The 13,648-nt window shown below is 44.0% G+C and overlaps 1 protein-coding gene across 1 annotated transcript in view; it reads right to left on the bottom strand.

The window, feature by feature from the left end:
* LOC140417958 (uncharacterized) overlaps window positions 1–13,648 on the bottom strand; it is a 128,385-nt gene that overhangs the window by 74,353 nt on the left and 40,384 nt on the right. The window contains 2 exon segments of the mRNA XM_072501389.1: window positions 7,973–8,435; window positions 11,880–11,946. Of these exon segments, the coding sequence (XP_072357490.1) occupies window positions 7,973–8,435; window positions 11,880–11,946 (530 nt within the window).

Genomic DNA, 13,648 nt, shown 5'->3' with positions numbered 1-13,648 from the left:
GAGAAGTCTGAGCTGAGACTATCCTGACTGAGCTGAGAAAATTCAGAAAAGACATTAGTGACACCCTTGGGACAATGAAAAATTCAGTCTCAGAACTGGAACAAGCTGTCAGCGGTTTGGGAAAGAGGGTAGTGGAGCCTGAGAACAGAATTAGTACGGTTAACGATAGTAACATTCACAGATACAGGCTCCTTTCTTATTTACACCAGAGAGACAGATGGTTAGAGGACAGATGTCAGAACCTCGAACATTTCATGAGATGGAACAACCTGTGAATTTATGAGGTGCCAGAAAACTCAGTAGGCGGGACATTATCCGCTGGGTCGAAAGCTTTCTCAAGAACCTGCTTAAACTCCCGATCGATTTCCCACTGCAACTAGAGTGGGCTCACAGATCACTGCAACAAAAGCCGTCAGATGCTAATTCACCCCCGAGATCATTTGTGGTGAAATTTCTCAGCTCCAGATGAAAATGTTAAATTAATTGCATACTCTAAATTTTAAAAAAATATGTGAAAGGGTGACATAAACCCATTGAGAGAAAAAAGATGCTCTGTCAGTTGAAACATCTAGGCTGCAAGGGGCTGGTTTAGCACACTGGGCTAAATCGCTGGCTTTTAAAGCAGACCAAGGCAGGCCAGCAGCACGGTTTGATTCCCGCACCAGCCTCCCCGAACAAGTGCCGGAATGTGGTAAGCTGGGCAGATCCTGGGCAAACCAGATATTATTTTCCTCTCGTGCATCAGGCTAAATTGCCCCTTAATTGGAAAAAAATAATTAGGTCCTCTAAATTTTTATTTTAAAATGCAAGCACTGGCCTGGATGGCTACATAAACAAATTTTATAAGACCGTTAAAGACATACATCCACCTTTACTTCAGCAGGCCTATCGTCACTCATTAGAAACTGGATCATTGGCTCCTTCATGGAGAGATGCAATTATAACAGTCATTCATAAGGAGGGGAGAGACCCAACAGAGTGTGGGTCACATCGCCCCATATCATAACTTAATTGTATCCTGAAGGTTCTAACAACAATACTGGCCCATAAACAGGATAATAACAGGTTATACATCCAGACCAAACTGGATTGATAACAGGTGTTACTCTGGAGACAATCTCCACAGGCTCCTTAACATCATGACTCATGTCCAAGGGAATGGGGTTGAGGCCATGATCTTATCTTTAGACGCTGAAAAGACATTTGATCAAATATCATGGGTGTACCTATTTCAGACTTTACACCAGCCTGGAGTTTGGACTCAACTTTGTGAGATGGGTCCAGATCCTCTATTCAAATCCACAGGCCTCTGTTCATGTGAACAGTCATATTGCTGAAGTCTTTGGACGATAGAGGGGGACAAGACCGGGTTGGCCTCTGTCCCCTTCTTCTGTTCACTTATGTATAAAACCCTTAACCCAAATGGTGAGAAACAAGACGGACATACAGAGGTTCCAGCTGGAGAAGAAAAGCACAAGTTGTCATTCTATGCTGATGACGTCCTGCTTTACTTATTAGATCCTGCAACATCCATATTTTCTATGAAAGAGAGTATTTAAAAGATAGGCTGTGACTCAGGTTATAAAGTTAATGTTAAAAAAATTGAAGCAACGGAAATAGGTGGACAAATCCCAACCATATTGAGACACAAAGTGCCTTTAAATGGCTCAGTCAGGCACTAAATATCTCAGTATTCTTGTCCCACCAACAATCGATAGAATATATGGAGCAAATTACACTCGTATCATTAACCATATGAAGAGTGATCTGGATGGGTGGCTGAGCCGACCACTCTCTCTGTTAGGACGGATTGAAGGTATTCGGATGAATGTCCTCCCCAGATTGTTGTCCCTGTTCCAGATGTTACTTATTCAGATTTCAGAATCTACATTCAATTTGCTACATTGTCTGATCTCCTGTTTTTAGGCAGCTCAACTATAATCTGTGACAGCTTGGTTAACAGACAGCGTAGACACACGGTGGCTGAACCTGGAGAAACCTGCGTCCCAACTTCCATTAACAGCACTGCCATTTCTGGGTAACAGCTTAAACGATTGCAGAATGAGTAAATGCCAGATTGACTAACAATATTTGGAAAGAAATTCAGAAATCATTTGATTTACCTGGTTCAATCTCGGCTCTGACCACCATTGGGTCTATAAAATATTTAATACTCTCCATGCACGATAAGGACTTTTTAAGAAATGGTCTGAATATTGCCTCACCTTCACCAGATATTTCAGCAGATACTCCAAAATCTTTTGAGCAGATCAGAGGGGAATTTGGCCTTCCAAATATTAACATTTTTAGCATACGTACAGATACAACATTTTCTTTGCAAACATGAAGGGGGCAATTTCATGGAAAAGAAACATTTTCCCCATTTTGGGCATGTTTAACAGGATGGTTTTCAGCGCTTGCAACAGGAGATACCAGTGGAAGACTGGGATCAAACTTGTCCTGAGACCAATCTCGTCACCGACCCAAATATCCGGAGGGAATATAAATGGAAGCTCATTACGAGCTACTTCAGAAGACCACATATTACTGTAAGAATTGGTTCCTCCACTATAAGTAGTACTGAAAAGACTGCAGGAAATCATTACTTCCACACATACTGATCGTGGCCAAATTTGAGAGAGTATTGGCATAAGATATTCAAAACATTGGCTGAGGTGTTGCACATGGACATCCCACAGACCCCCCTCCAGCTGCTCTGTGAGGGACAATTCCAGAAGAGATGGAAAGAAGAAAACAACACAATCTTTTACAAGTTTTGCTGTCATGAAGGGTGTTGTCTTCAAATAGCTGAAATCCATTCCCCCAACCTGTGAAACTTGGTGATCCGAAGTCAGAGAGCGATTTGAGATGGACAGAATCCCGCATGCATTCCGCTCCCAGAGCCAAACATTATTTCAAAGGTGAGTGCCAGTAACGGGATTATTCATATGAATTAAACCACAGAGCGGACTCCCGCCCCCAACCCAGCCCCACTCATTATATACATTTTATTTGCCTTTTAAAAAAAAAACGTGTTTTCCCATATATTTCCGTGGTCATTTTTCCCTGATGCTCGATGTAAGGAAGCAACTTTTATACGGACCAGTTATCATCATCAAACTCTTGTTTATCTGCTGTATCGACACCTGTCTGTACGTGTAACTTGATTCTCAAAACTAAAAGTGACTTTGTTATACTGTGTCTGTTATATTTCTGTCAACAATGCCAATGATTGATGTGGACAATTCGAACCATTTTAACCTTTTGTTTCTGTGTGCCGTGAGAAAATTAAAATAAAGAGTTTATCAAAAAACACTCCATTGGTTGCAAAGCACTATGGGACATCCAGTGGTTGTGGAAGGCGCTATAGAAATGAAAGTTTTTAAATTGAAGACTTCTGTCATCTGATCTTGTTTTATGGAACTTAATTGATTTCAGCCACCCCCAACTTACCATTTAATAAATTCACTTTGGGTCAGACAAGACTTTAAACAATTAAGGCAAAGGCAGAATTCTCTGGATGGTAAATTTTAAAAGAAGTTTATTAAATGAAAAAGGTTTACTGAACAACTTTAAGATATTGACTTTTCCAACTTCATGTGGGTGATCAGTCTGTAGAAGCGTAACCCTCTCTGGCTCCATCTTTGACAGTAATTCTTGTGGAATTCAGCCTCGGGAGTCTGGCTCTTTCTATGACAGTAATTTCCTTGGAACTCGGCCTCGGGAATCTTCAGTACTTGGCCAACAAGGAAGACCTTCGTAACCTCTATTTTTATCCCCAAAGTGACCATCACCTCACGTCAGAGTTGGGCCTGTTGTAACATGACAATTAGTCAATTTGGTCACTGGATAGCCAAAGCATGAGAGGGGGAGATAGAACGGGAGGGGGGGGGCAACTCATTCTAAGAGGAAGGAAAGGTGAACCACGGGGGGGGGGGGGGGGGAGGAGAGACAGGGAACAATAGAGGAGATCCAGGGAGGGAGGTGGGGGGGGGGGAGGCTGGGAAACATTAACCAACTTGACATCCACAGGAACAGAGAAAAAGGAGAACACAGGTGGAGGGCGGGAGGGCCGGCTGAAGCAGCAGCGTGCACGTGAAGACAACGGCGGCAAAATCTGACCGGGAGAGGTGAGGGGCAACACCGGCACCAGACCCACTCGAGGATTGCCCTCCGAAAGTGCCTCGCCGGCACAAACGGGTGCCTGCTTACATGTATATAGATATATCATATCCTGTGTACGTAACGGCAAAATATACTCTGTTCAAAAATACAATAAAAAACATTTTTTTAAAAATAATAATTTGGTCACTGGATTATTTTAATTGGATCCCCAATTACGGACACCACCTTCTCTCATTATCTCAGACAAGAATACAATAGAACTGTTTCTTATTATCCCTTTATCTGATTCTATACAATCCCTTATTCAGACAGTTTCAAATGTTGACACTAATCAGAGCGTGAAGGTCTCTCTTGCCAGTACATTTATCCTCATTACACATTCTTTTTTATAATAAATTTAGAGTATCCAATTCATTTTTTCCAATGAAGGGACAATTTAGCGTGGCAAATCCTCCTACCCTGCACATCTTTTGGGTTGTGGGGGTGAGACCCATGCAGACAGTGACCCGGAGCGGGGATCGAACCCGGGTCCTCGGCACCGTGAGGCAGTAGTGCTAACCACTGCACCACCATGCCACCCACTTCATTGTACATTCTTTACATACACAGCAATTAAGGTTTTATATGTTTACAGCAAATAAAACTCAGCCTTTTACTATAATTACTGATTCATTAATTGTAGCTCAATTAAGGTCACTTAATCATCTGTTACTGACAGGTAGCTAATTAGCTAATTAGTACAGTAATCTTTAATTAATACATTTGGTTACTACATGATCCACTGATTCAAAAAATCAAGTTTGGAAGACAATAGCTTTCTTTCTTACTCATCGTGATTGGACTGAAGTATCTGCCTTATACTTGATGCCAGATTGGACAAAACATAATATTGTGTAGCTGATCAAAATGATAAAATAAATTCTTAGTTTAAACAATTTCTGTTGCTATGCAGCTTATTCAAGCATTTAGGTTGATACAGTGTTACCTTTTGAAATAAAGTTCCTGTCACATAGTCGAGTTTAAAATGGCTTCCTTGACCTTGTTATGTATAACGTTCAGAGTCAGCATAGGCATAAGGGGTCGATTGGGCTCCTTCTGTGCTTTCTGAGCCGCATTTGCACTTAAAGAAAAGTGGTAAATACCAGGAATCCACTTCCTACGAGTGGATTCGAAGCAGAGACATTGGAATGTTTCCCAAAGGAAGTTGGAGGGGCACCTGAGGGATACAAATGAAAAGGGATAGATCTAGAGAGAGAAATTTCATCTGCTCCAGTCTCTCCAATTAACTGACGTTGCTCATCCCAGGTGACATTCTCGTAAATCTCCTCTGCACCCTCTCTGAGAACTTCACATCTGTCCTAAAGTGTGGGGCCCCAAAATAAGGTTCAATATTTGAGGGTTAGAATTGTTCAATACGTTAAACTTGTTTAGAACCAGGGTTAGATTACACAGGCAGTACTGTAAACATTTGTGATCGCCATTTAGAAAAAGGAAATCGAGGCCTTGGAGAAGGTGCAACAAAGATTCACAAAAATACTACGATCAGATGAAATGGGGCAGCAGTAGGCCATTCGAGGGACCGGGTGGCCTACTGCTGCTCGTAATTCGTGTCTTATCACATCCTTTATAATAGATTGGAGCATTTTCCCTCCTACTGATTTCAGGCTAATGGGTCTGTGGTTCCCCGTTTTCTCTCTCCCTCCTTTAATATTGGGGTTACATTTACCACCTTCCAATCTGCAGGAACCACTCCAGAATCTATAGAATTTTGAATGAATGAAATGAAATGAAAATCACTTATTGTCACAAGTAGGCTTCAAATGAAGCTACTGTGAAAAGCCCCTACTCGCCACATTCCAGCACCTGTTCAGGGAGGCTGGTACGGGAATTGAACCGTGCTGCTGGCCTGCCTTGGTCTGCTTTAAAAGCCAGCTCTTTAGCCCTGTGCTAAATCAGCCCCATTTGTGATGATCACCAATGTATCCACTGTCTCTCCAGCGACCTCTTTCAACACTCTGGGATGTAGAGCAGCAGCTTTTGGGGATTTATTAACTTTCAGCCACATTAATGTCTCCATTACTATTTTTTCACCAATTCTAACCTCTTTCAGTCCCTTGTGCTCACTAGTCCCTTGGTTCCCTAGTGTTTTTGGGACAATTAATGTGTCTTCCTCCATGACGGCAGACACATTGTTTAGTTTCTCTGCCATTTCCTTATTCCCCATTATAAACTCTCCTCTCTCTGTCTGGAATGAACCCACATTGGTCTTTGCTAATCTTTTCCTTTTCACAGTCCTAGATGAGCTTTTCCAGTCGGTTTTTATGTTTATCGCCAGTTTGCTCTCATATTCTATTTTCTCTTTATCAGTTTCTTGGTCCTTTGCTGAATTCTAAACAAGTTCTGAAATCTCAGGCTTTTTATTTTTAAAGTTAGAGTCCCCAATTCACTTTTCCAATTAAGGGGCAATTTAGCTTGGCCAATCCTCCTACCCTGCACATCTTTGGGTTGTGGGGACGAAACCCACGGAAACACGGGAGAATGTGCAAACTCCACACAAATAGTGACCCAGAGCCGGTATCGAACCTGGGACCTCGGCGCTATGAGGCAGCAGTGCTAACCACTGTGCCGCCGTGCTGCCCTTGAAACTTCAGACTTACTACTATTTTGTCCAGTTTATGGGTCCCTTCCTTTGATCAAAAGGAATCTTTAACTTTCTTGTAGCCACGTTTGCATCACTTTTCCTGTTTGATATTTGTTTCTGAAAGGAATCTATATTTGATCTAAATATTTGAATTTAAAGTCGCTAAAATTCCCAAAAGATCATCGGCTGCTCTCCCCTTTGAGAGAGAGAGCTGACTGGTGGTGATTTAAACTGAGGGTCACCACACCTCAGTTGCGGGGCAATGTTGACAAGGCTGGGCCTTCATGGATAACCAAAGCCGCTCGGGGTGGTTGACATTGTCATTGTGCCGCATCACGAACCGGCCGTCCAGCTAGCTGTGCTAACTGACCCCTTGGTAAATATGTAATAATTCCTTAAATATTAGCTACTGCCTATCTCGGAACATACCATTTAATGTAGTTTCTCAGTCCACCTCAGACAACGTACCTCTCATACCGATAGTTTCCTTCTGCGAGAAACATCCAGATACATTAGACAAAAGAACCATGTAAACACCAAAGCCATCTTCATGGCAACATGGCATGCTTTGGGGATTTCCAAACAAAAATGAGAAATAGTTATCTTCGAACTTCCAAACCCACTTTCCCTCTGTGATCCATGTGCAATTTGAAGCCAAAATCACTCAAAGGCCCAAAAAGCATCAGCCCACTGGAGGCAAATTAGTCAGACCGGTCAGTCCAGCAGAAAGAAAAGTTCCGACCATCCCCATTGTCCAACTGTCAGATGAACAAAACGCAGTCCTGGATGTAATTGAGAGCAGAAACAAAATCATCAGAATCCAACCCCTGTAATCACTTGTGAACTTGTTGGTGTCTCCGCAGGTGCGATGAATCACAAAATCCCCTCCCACACTGAGAGCAGGTGAATGGTTTCTCCCCAGTGTGAACTCGCTGGTGTTTCTGCAGGTGGGATAACTGAGTAAATCCCTTCTCACACTGAGAGCAGGTGAATGGCTTCTCCCCAGTGTGAACTCGCTGGTGTCTCTGCAGAGTGGATGAATCACTGAATCTCTTCCCACACTGAGAGGTGAACGGCTTTTCCCCAGTGTGAATTTGCTGATGTCTATGCAGGTGGGATTGCAGAGTGAATCCGGTCCCACACTCAGAGCAGGTGAATGGATTCTCCCCAGTGTGAACCCGTTGGTGTGTCCACAGGCTGGATAACTGAGCAAATCTTTTCCTACATTGAGAGCAGGTGAATGGCTTCTCCCCAGTGTGAACTCGCTGGTGTTTCTGCAGATGGGATAACTGAGTGAATCGCTTCCCACACTGAGAGCAGGAGAATGGCTTTTCCCCAGTGTGAACTCGCTGGTGTCTCTGCAGAGTGGATGAATCACTGAACCCCTTCCCACACTGAGAGCAGGTGAACGGCTTTTCCCCAGTGTGAATTCGCTGATGTCTGTGCAGATGGGATTGCAGAATGAATCCCGTCCCACATTGAAAGCAGGTGAATGGCCTCTCCCCGGTGTGACTGCGTCGATGAGCTTCCAGCACTGATGGTGCATTGTATCTCTTTTCACAATCCCCACATTTCCACGGTTTCTCCATGGTGCGCTTGCCCGAGTGTCTCTCCAGATTGGACAAGCAGTTGAAACCTTTACCACTCACATGTGGATGATTTCTCCCCGCTGTGAATGGTACGATGACTATTCAGGCTGTGAAACCGGTTAAAGCTCTTTCCACACTCTCACTCAGCTGCCTGTGTGTCGCAGTGCTTTCCAGTCACACTGATGTCTGAAATATTTGAAGCAGACAAACATTTCTCCTTCCAGATTATGAGGCTGTTGATCGTCACAAACCTAATAATCGAGTGACTCGAGTGAGATCTGGACTTTTGGTTTGAGATGTCTGTCTGTAATCCCTCCTTTTCTAATATCCTGCAAGTAGAATTCACAACAGACATCACATTTAGTACAGGGCAGAAATTCAGAACAGACAATTTAATTTCTGTGAAACATTCTTTCCTCTCTCATTCCCCAAAAGCTGTAAATCTCCATCCCACACACTCTCCCTCCATTCTCATTCTGCTGTATCTAATATTCACCCTTCCAATTCTCCTGAAGGTGCTGATTCAGGCTGATCAATACATCCACGCTGACCACTTCATCTCTCGGACTGAGAGGTTCATAAGAAATAGGAGCTGCAGCAGGTGAGGGCTTTTGTGAGGTGACAGGTGAGGGAATTCCCGTTGCTCCCGGCACAAGAAGTTCAAGATAGGGTGATCTCGGGTGTATGGGTCGGGGAGGGCAAGGTGTCGGAAATACACCAGGAGTTGAAAGAAGAGGGGGAAGCGCTGGCAGAAGAGTTGAAGGGTAAATGGGAGGAGGAGCTAGGGGAGGAGATCGAGGAAGGTCTGTGGGCTGATGCCCTAGGTAGGGTTAATTCCTCCTCCTCGTGTGCCAGACTCAGCCTGATACAATTTAAGGTGGTCCACAGAGCGCACTTGATGGGGGCGAGGTTGAGTAGATTCTTTGGGGTAGAGGACAGATGTGGAAGGTGCTCAGGGAGCCCGGCGAACCATGTCCATATGTTTTGGTCATGCCCGGCACTGGAGGGGTTCTGGAGAGGAGTGGCGGGAGCAATATCTCAGGTGGTGAAAGTCCAGGTCAAGCCAAGCTGGGGGCCAGCAATATTTGGAGTAGTGGACGAACCGGGAGTGCAGGAGGCGAAAGAGGCCGGCATTCTGGCCTTTGCGTCCCTAGTAGCCCGGCGAAGGATCTTGCTAATGTGGAAGGAGGCGAAGCCCCCCAGCCCAGAGGCCCGGATAAATGATATGGCTGGGTTCATAAAGTTGGAGAGGATTAAGTTCGCCTTGAGAAGGTCTGCGCAGGGATTCTACAGGCGGTGGCAACCGTTCCTAGACTATCTCGCGGAGCGTTAGAGGAAGGTCGGTCAGCAGCAGCAGCAACCTTGGGGGGTGGGGGGGAGGAGGGGGGGGGCGTCTTGGGAGGGGGGGGGGCGGTGGGGGGACTGCCAGGGAGGGTGGATGAGCAAGAGATAACATGAAGGGTTGGGGAAACTGGCACGTACGAATGAGGGCCAGTGTACAAAGCTGTGTAAATATATAATCTTGCCATGTATATATCTTGCTCTGCGCGATTTCTCGGGGGGGGTTTTGTTACGGGGGGGGGTTATTGTTTGTAAGGGAGAAAAATTGTGTTAAAAAACTTTAATAAATATATTTTTTTTAAAAAGAAATAGGAGCTGCAATCGGCTATTCATCCCTTCAGACCAGCTCAGCCATTCAATGAGATCATTGGCTGATCTACATAAGCACCATTTCCCCACAATGCCCTATATCCCTTGATATCTGTAATATCTAGAAACCTATCAATCTCTATCTTGCAAATCCTTAATGACTGAGGTTCCACACTCTTCTGGGGTAGAGAATTCTTAATTTTCCTGCCTATTCCCCAAAACCCTCGACTCCCTTGTCAATCAGAAATTGGTAGAACTCATCCTTGAAAATATTCAATTCCACTGATCCCAGTGGAAGAGAAATCCAGAGACAAACAACCCTCCGAGGAAAGAGATGACTGGAAATATATAATGTAGCTACAGTACAATACATGTATTTAAAAAAAAATTTAATTCAGAGTACCCGATTAATTCCAATCAAGGGGCAATTTAGCGTGGCCAATTCACCTATCCTGCACATCTTTCTGGGGTTATGGGGGTGAGACCCACGCAGACACGGGAGAATGTGCAAACTCCACATGGACAGTGACCCGGGGCTGGGACCGAACCAGGGTCCCCAGTGCTATCCACTGCACCACCGTGCTGCCCTCTACAGTACAATATTACACAACTAGAAATAATATTAAATGTACTTTATTACAGAACCATCAATATATCGAATCTATTATTTCACACTAGGCATATCTCTGTCCGATATTAATTTACTGACCCTTTAAATGTCAGCCATCTCCTGGGGAAACCAGCCCTTTAATTGTGAACATTGGGAAAGAGACCATTCTTTTAGCCAAACAAATAAACGTGTCAAGCTGAGGGAGCAAAGGATGTCAATGTCTTTAAGAGAGAGAGAGAGAGAGAGAGACCTGGGCCAAGCTTTCCAGAGTCTGCACCCTCCCTGGATTCACTTCCTTTCCCTTCAGTTGCTGCAAGTTACCAAGTAAAGGTCAGAATGAGAAAAGAAATGAAAAGGGAGAGAAAATAAAGTGTGTTACTCACAGATGTTTGGAGACAGGAGACAGTTTCCGTCTGGGAAGCTCAATTTTCATTCATACAAATCCGGCGCACTGATTGACTGGAGAACCAGAGTCCTTCCGATCCACCAATTGTTCCCATTGGTCAACACCTCAGCAGGAAGGTCAGGTTGTTGACTCTCCTCCGCACGTGCGCAGCTTCCCCTCACCCTTGCACATGCGCAGTCCCGGGCCGCCTACCCACGCGGCGGATAGAGCCTTTCTCCAGTACGGGGAATTGTGGGAACCGCGGCCGCCATTACTCATGTGGAGCCCAGTCTCCAAACTCCTGGGACTGGGATCAAGAGTGGGGCTGCGGGAGGGAGCAGTGACCCAACCCTGACACAAAGTCACTGGATTTGTTTGTGACGTCTCCCTTTGCAGAACAGTTTGTTAACTTCAGGTGTAAAGATTTAGTCACCTGGGTGACATATTGGGGAGGGAATAGGTGTGAGTGAAACTGAACCCGAGAGTCAGCACCTTCAGGGGAGGAGAATTGGGGGAAAAGCAGGAGGAGGATAGTGGGATGAAGTAGTGTTACAACCAGTAGGGAGGAGGTAGAGATTGGGGACACAGGTTTATTGTTTGAGACAAAGAGTGATTCTGCTGTTGTTGCTGTACCAAATCTTATTGATGCTGAAGGTTGGGGCTTATTTTTGCTGATGTTAGAGATGCCTGTAACTGAGATGGAGTTTAAAATTCTGGATTTAGGTCAAATGAACCAAATTTGAATTGCACACCCTGTGTCATGTCCTTCCTGTAGTTCAGTTGGGTCTGCTGATTGCTGGGTGATCAGTGTCTTTTTAAGAACTGCTGTTTGTGATCTCTCCACATTCATTCAGGGACTCTCAGCTGAAATTATTTTACAATAAAACAGTTCACTTTCAGCATCGCTCCCAAACAAATCCATTGGTGTGAAATCAACAATTCCAACCTGATTGAAATGACATAGAATGGACATCAAATAAACATGCCATAAGGTCCACCTGGTCTGTGATGGTTTTGATGCTCCAAATATGTTTCCTCCCAGTCTTCTTCACCTTCACCGTCAGTCAGGGCTCAGCGGATAACAATCCTGCCTCTCAGTTCCAAAGGTTCTGGGTTCATTTCTCAATCAGGACTGGAGAACAAAACCACGGCTGCCCTCTAGTGCAGTGCTGAGGGAGTGCTGCTCTTTTGGAGGTGCCATCTTTCAAATTATGTGTGAAACTGTGGTCCCATTTTCCTCCTTTGGTGAATATAAAATATCCCACATCATTCTTTTTGAAGACGAGCAGGGGAGTTATCCCAGGTGTCCTGGTCAATATATATCCCTCAATAAACATCACTAAAACAGATCATTATTATCCTATTGCTGTTTGTTAACTGTCAATAGGTTGTAGGGAGACTACAAACAGATACAGACAGGTTAGGTGAGTGGGCAACAATTTGCAGATGGAATAGAATGTGGGGAAATTTGAATGTGTTCACTTCGGCAAGAAGAATAGAGAAACACAATTCTATTTAAATTGAGAGAGATTTCAATACTCAGTATTACAAAGGGATCTGTGTGTCCTGGTACAGGAATCACAAAATGTTAATATGAAGGTACATTAAGTGATTAGGAAAACAACTGGAATATTAGTGTTTCCCACAAGGGGAATGAAAGTTACAGCTGTGCAGGGCCTTGGTGAGACCACATCTGGAATATTGTGCACTAATTCTTCACTTTGTTTGAAACACAAAGATATAATTGTGTTCGCAGCAGTTCAGAGAAGGTTCACTCGACTCATTCTCAGGATGAAGGGCTTCTCTTATGCAGAAAGGTGGAACATGTTAGGTCCTCAGTCACTAGAGTTCAGAGGAAGGAGAGTAATATTATAGAAACATTTACAATCCTGAGGTGATTTAATAGGGTGGAAATTAGGAAGATGTTTCCAAATATGAGAGAGACTAGAACTAGGGGATACAGTTTATCAATATGAGATCCACTATTCAGACGGAGATTGAGGAGAATGTTTTTCTCACAGAGGGTGTTTAGTCTGGAATTCTCTTCATCAGAGAGCAGTGGGGGCTGGGTCATTGAATATATTCAAGGCAGAGTTCGACAGATTATTGACAGAGGAGACAAGGGTTATGGGGGTGAGACAGGAAAGTCTCAGCCAGAGTAGCAATAATCTTATCGAATTGGGCAGCAGGTTCAAAGAGCTGAATGGCATTCTCCTGTTCCTGTGTTCCTATCTTGTTTTGCCTAAATTTGCTGCCACGTTTCCTACACAACAGTGACTACACCTCAGAAAGTTCATCATTAGCTGGAAAGAGCATTGAGAAATCCAGTGGCCCTGAAAGCTGTTATACAAGTCTAAAGCTACATTAGAGTATCTGACACTTCAAGGGAGATGCTATTGAATATATTTAATCACCGAGCTTATGTACAGTACAAATTAATTACAAAAATGCGTTAATGAGGTGAAGTCTAACAGCCAATTATGATAAAGTGGCTGACACCAACTATTCTCCATGGAATCACCACTCTTTTTAGTGACTACAATGTACTGACATCACCAAACCTAAACACGTAGAGCTTCCAGACTCATCGATCCCCAAACAGGCTGAATGTGCCCTGGTGCCCAAAGTGGGGAGTCACAGGAACAGCT

The sequence above is a fragment of the Scyliorhinus torazame genome, chromosome 5, assembly GCF_047496885.1.
Source record: "Scyliorhinus torazame isolate Kashiwa2021f chromosome 5, sScyTor2.1, whole genome shotgun sequence".
Classification (NCBI taxonomy): Eukaryota; Metazoa; Chordata; class Chondrichthyes; order Carcharhiniformes; family Scyliorhinidae; genus Scyliorhinus; species Scyliorhinus torazame.
Note: the sequence above shows the minus strand (reverse complement) of the source record. Positions and strands in the feature narration are given on the sequence as shown.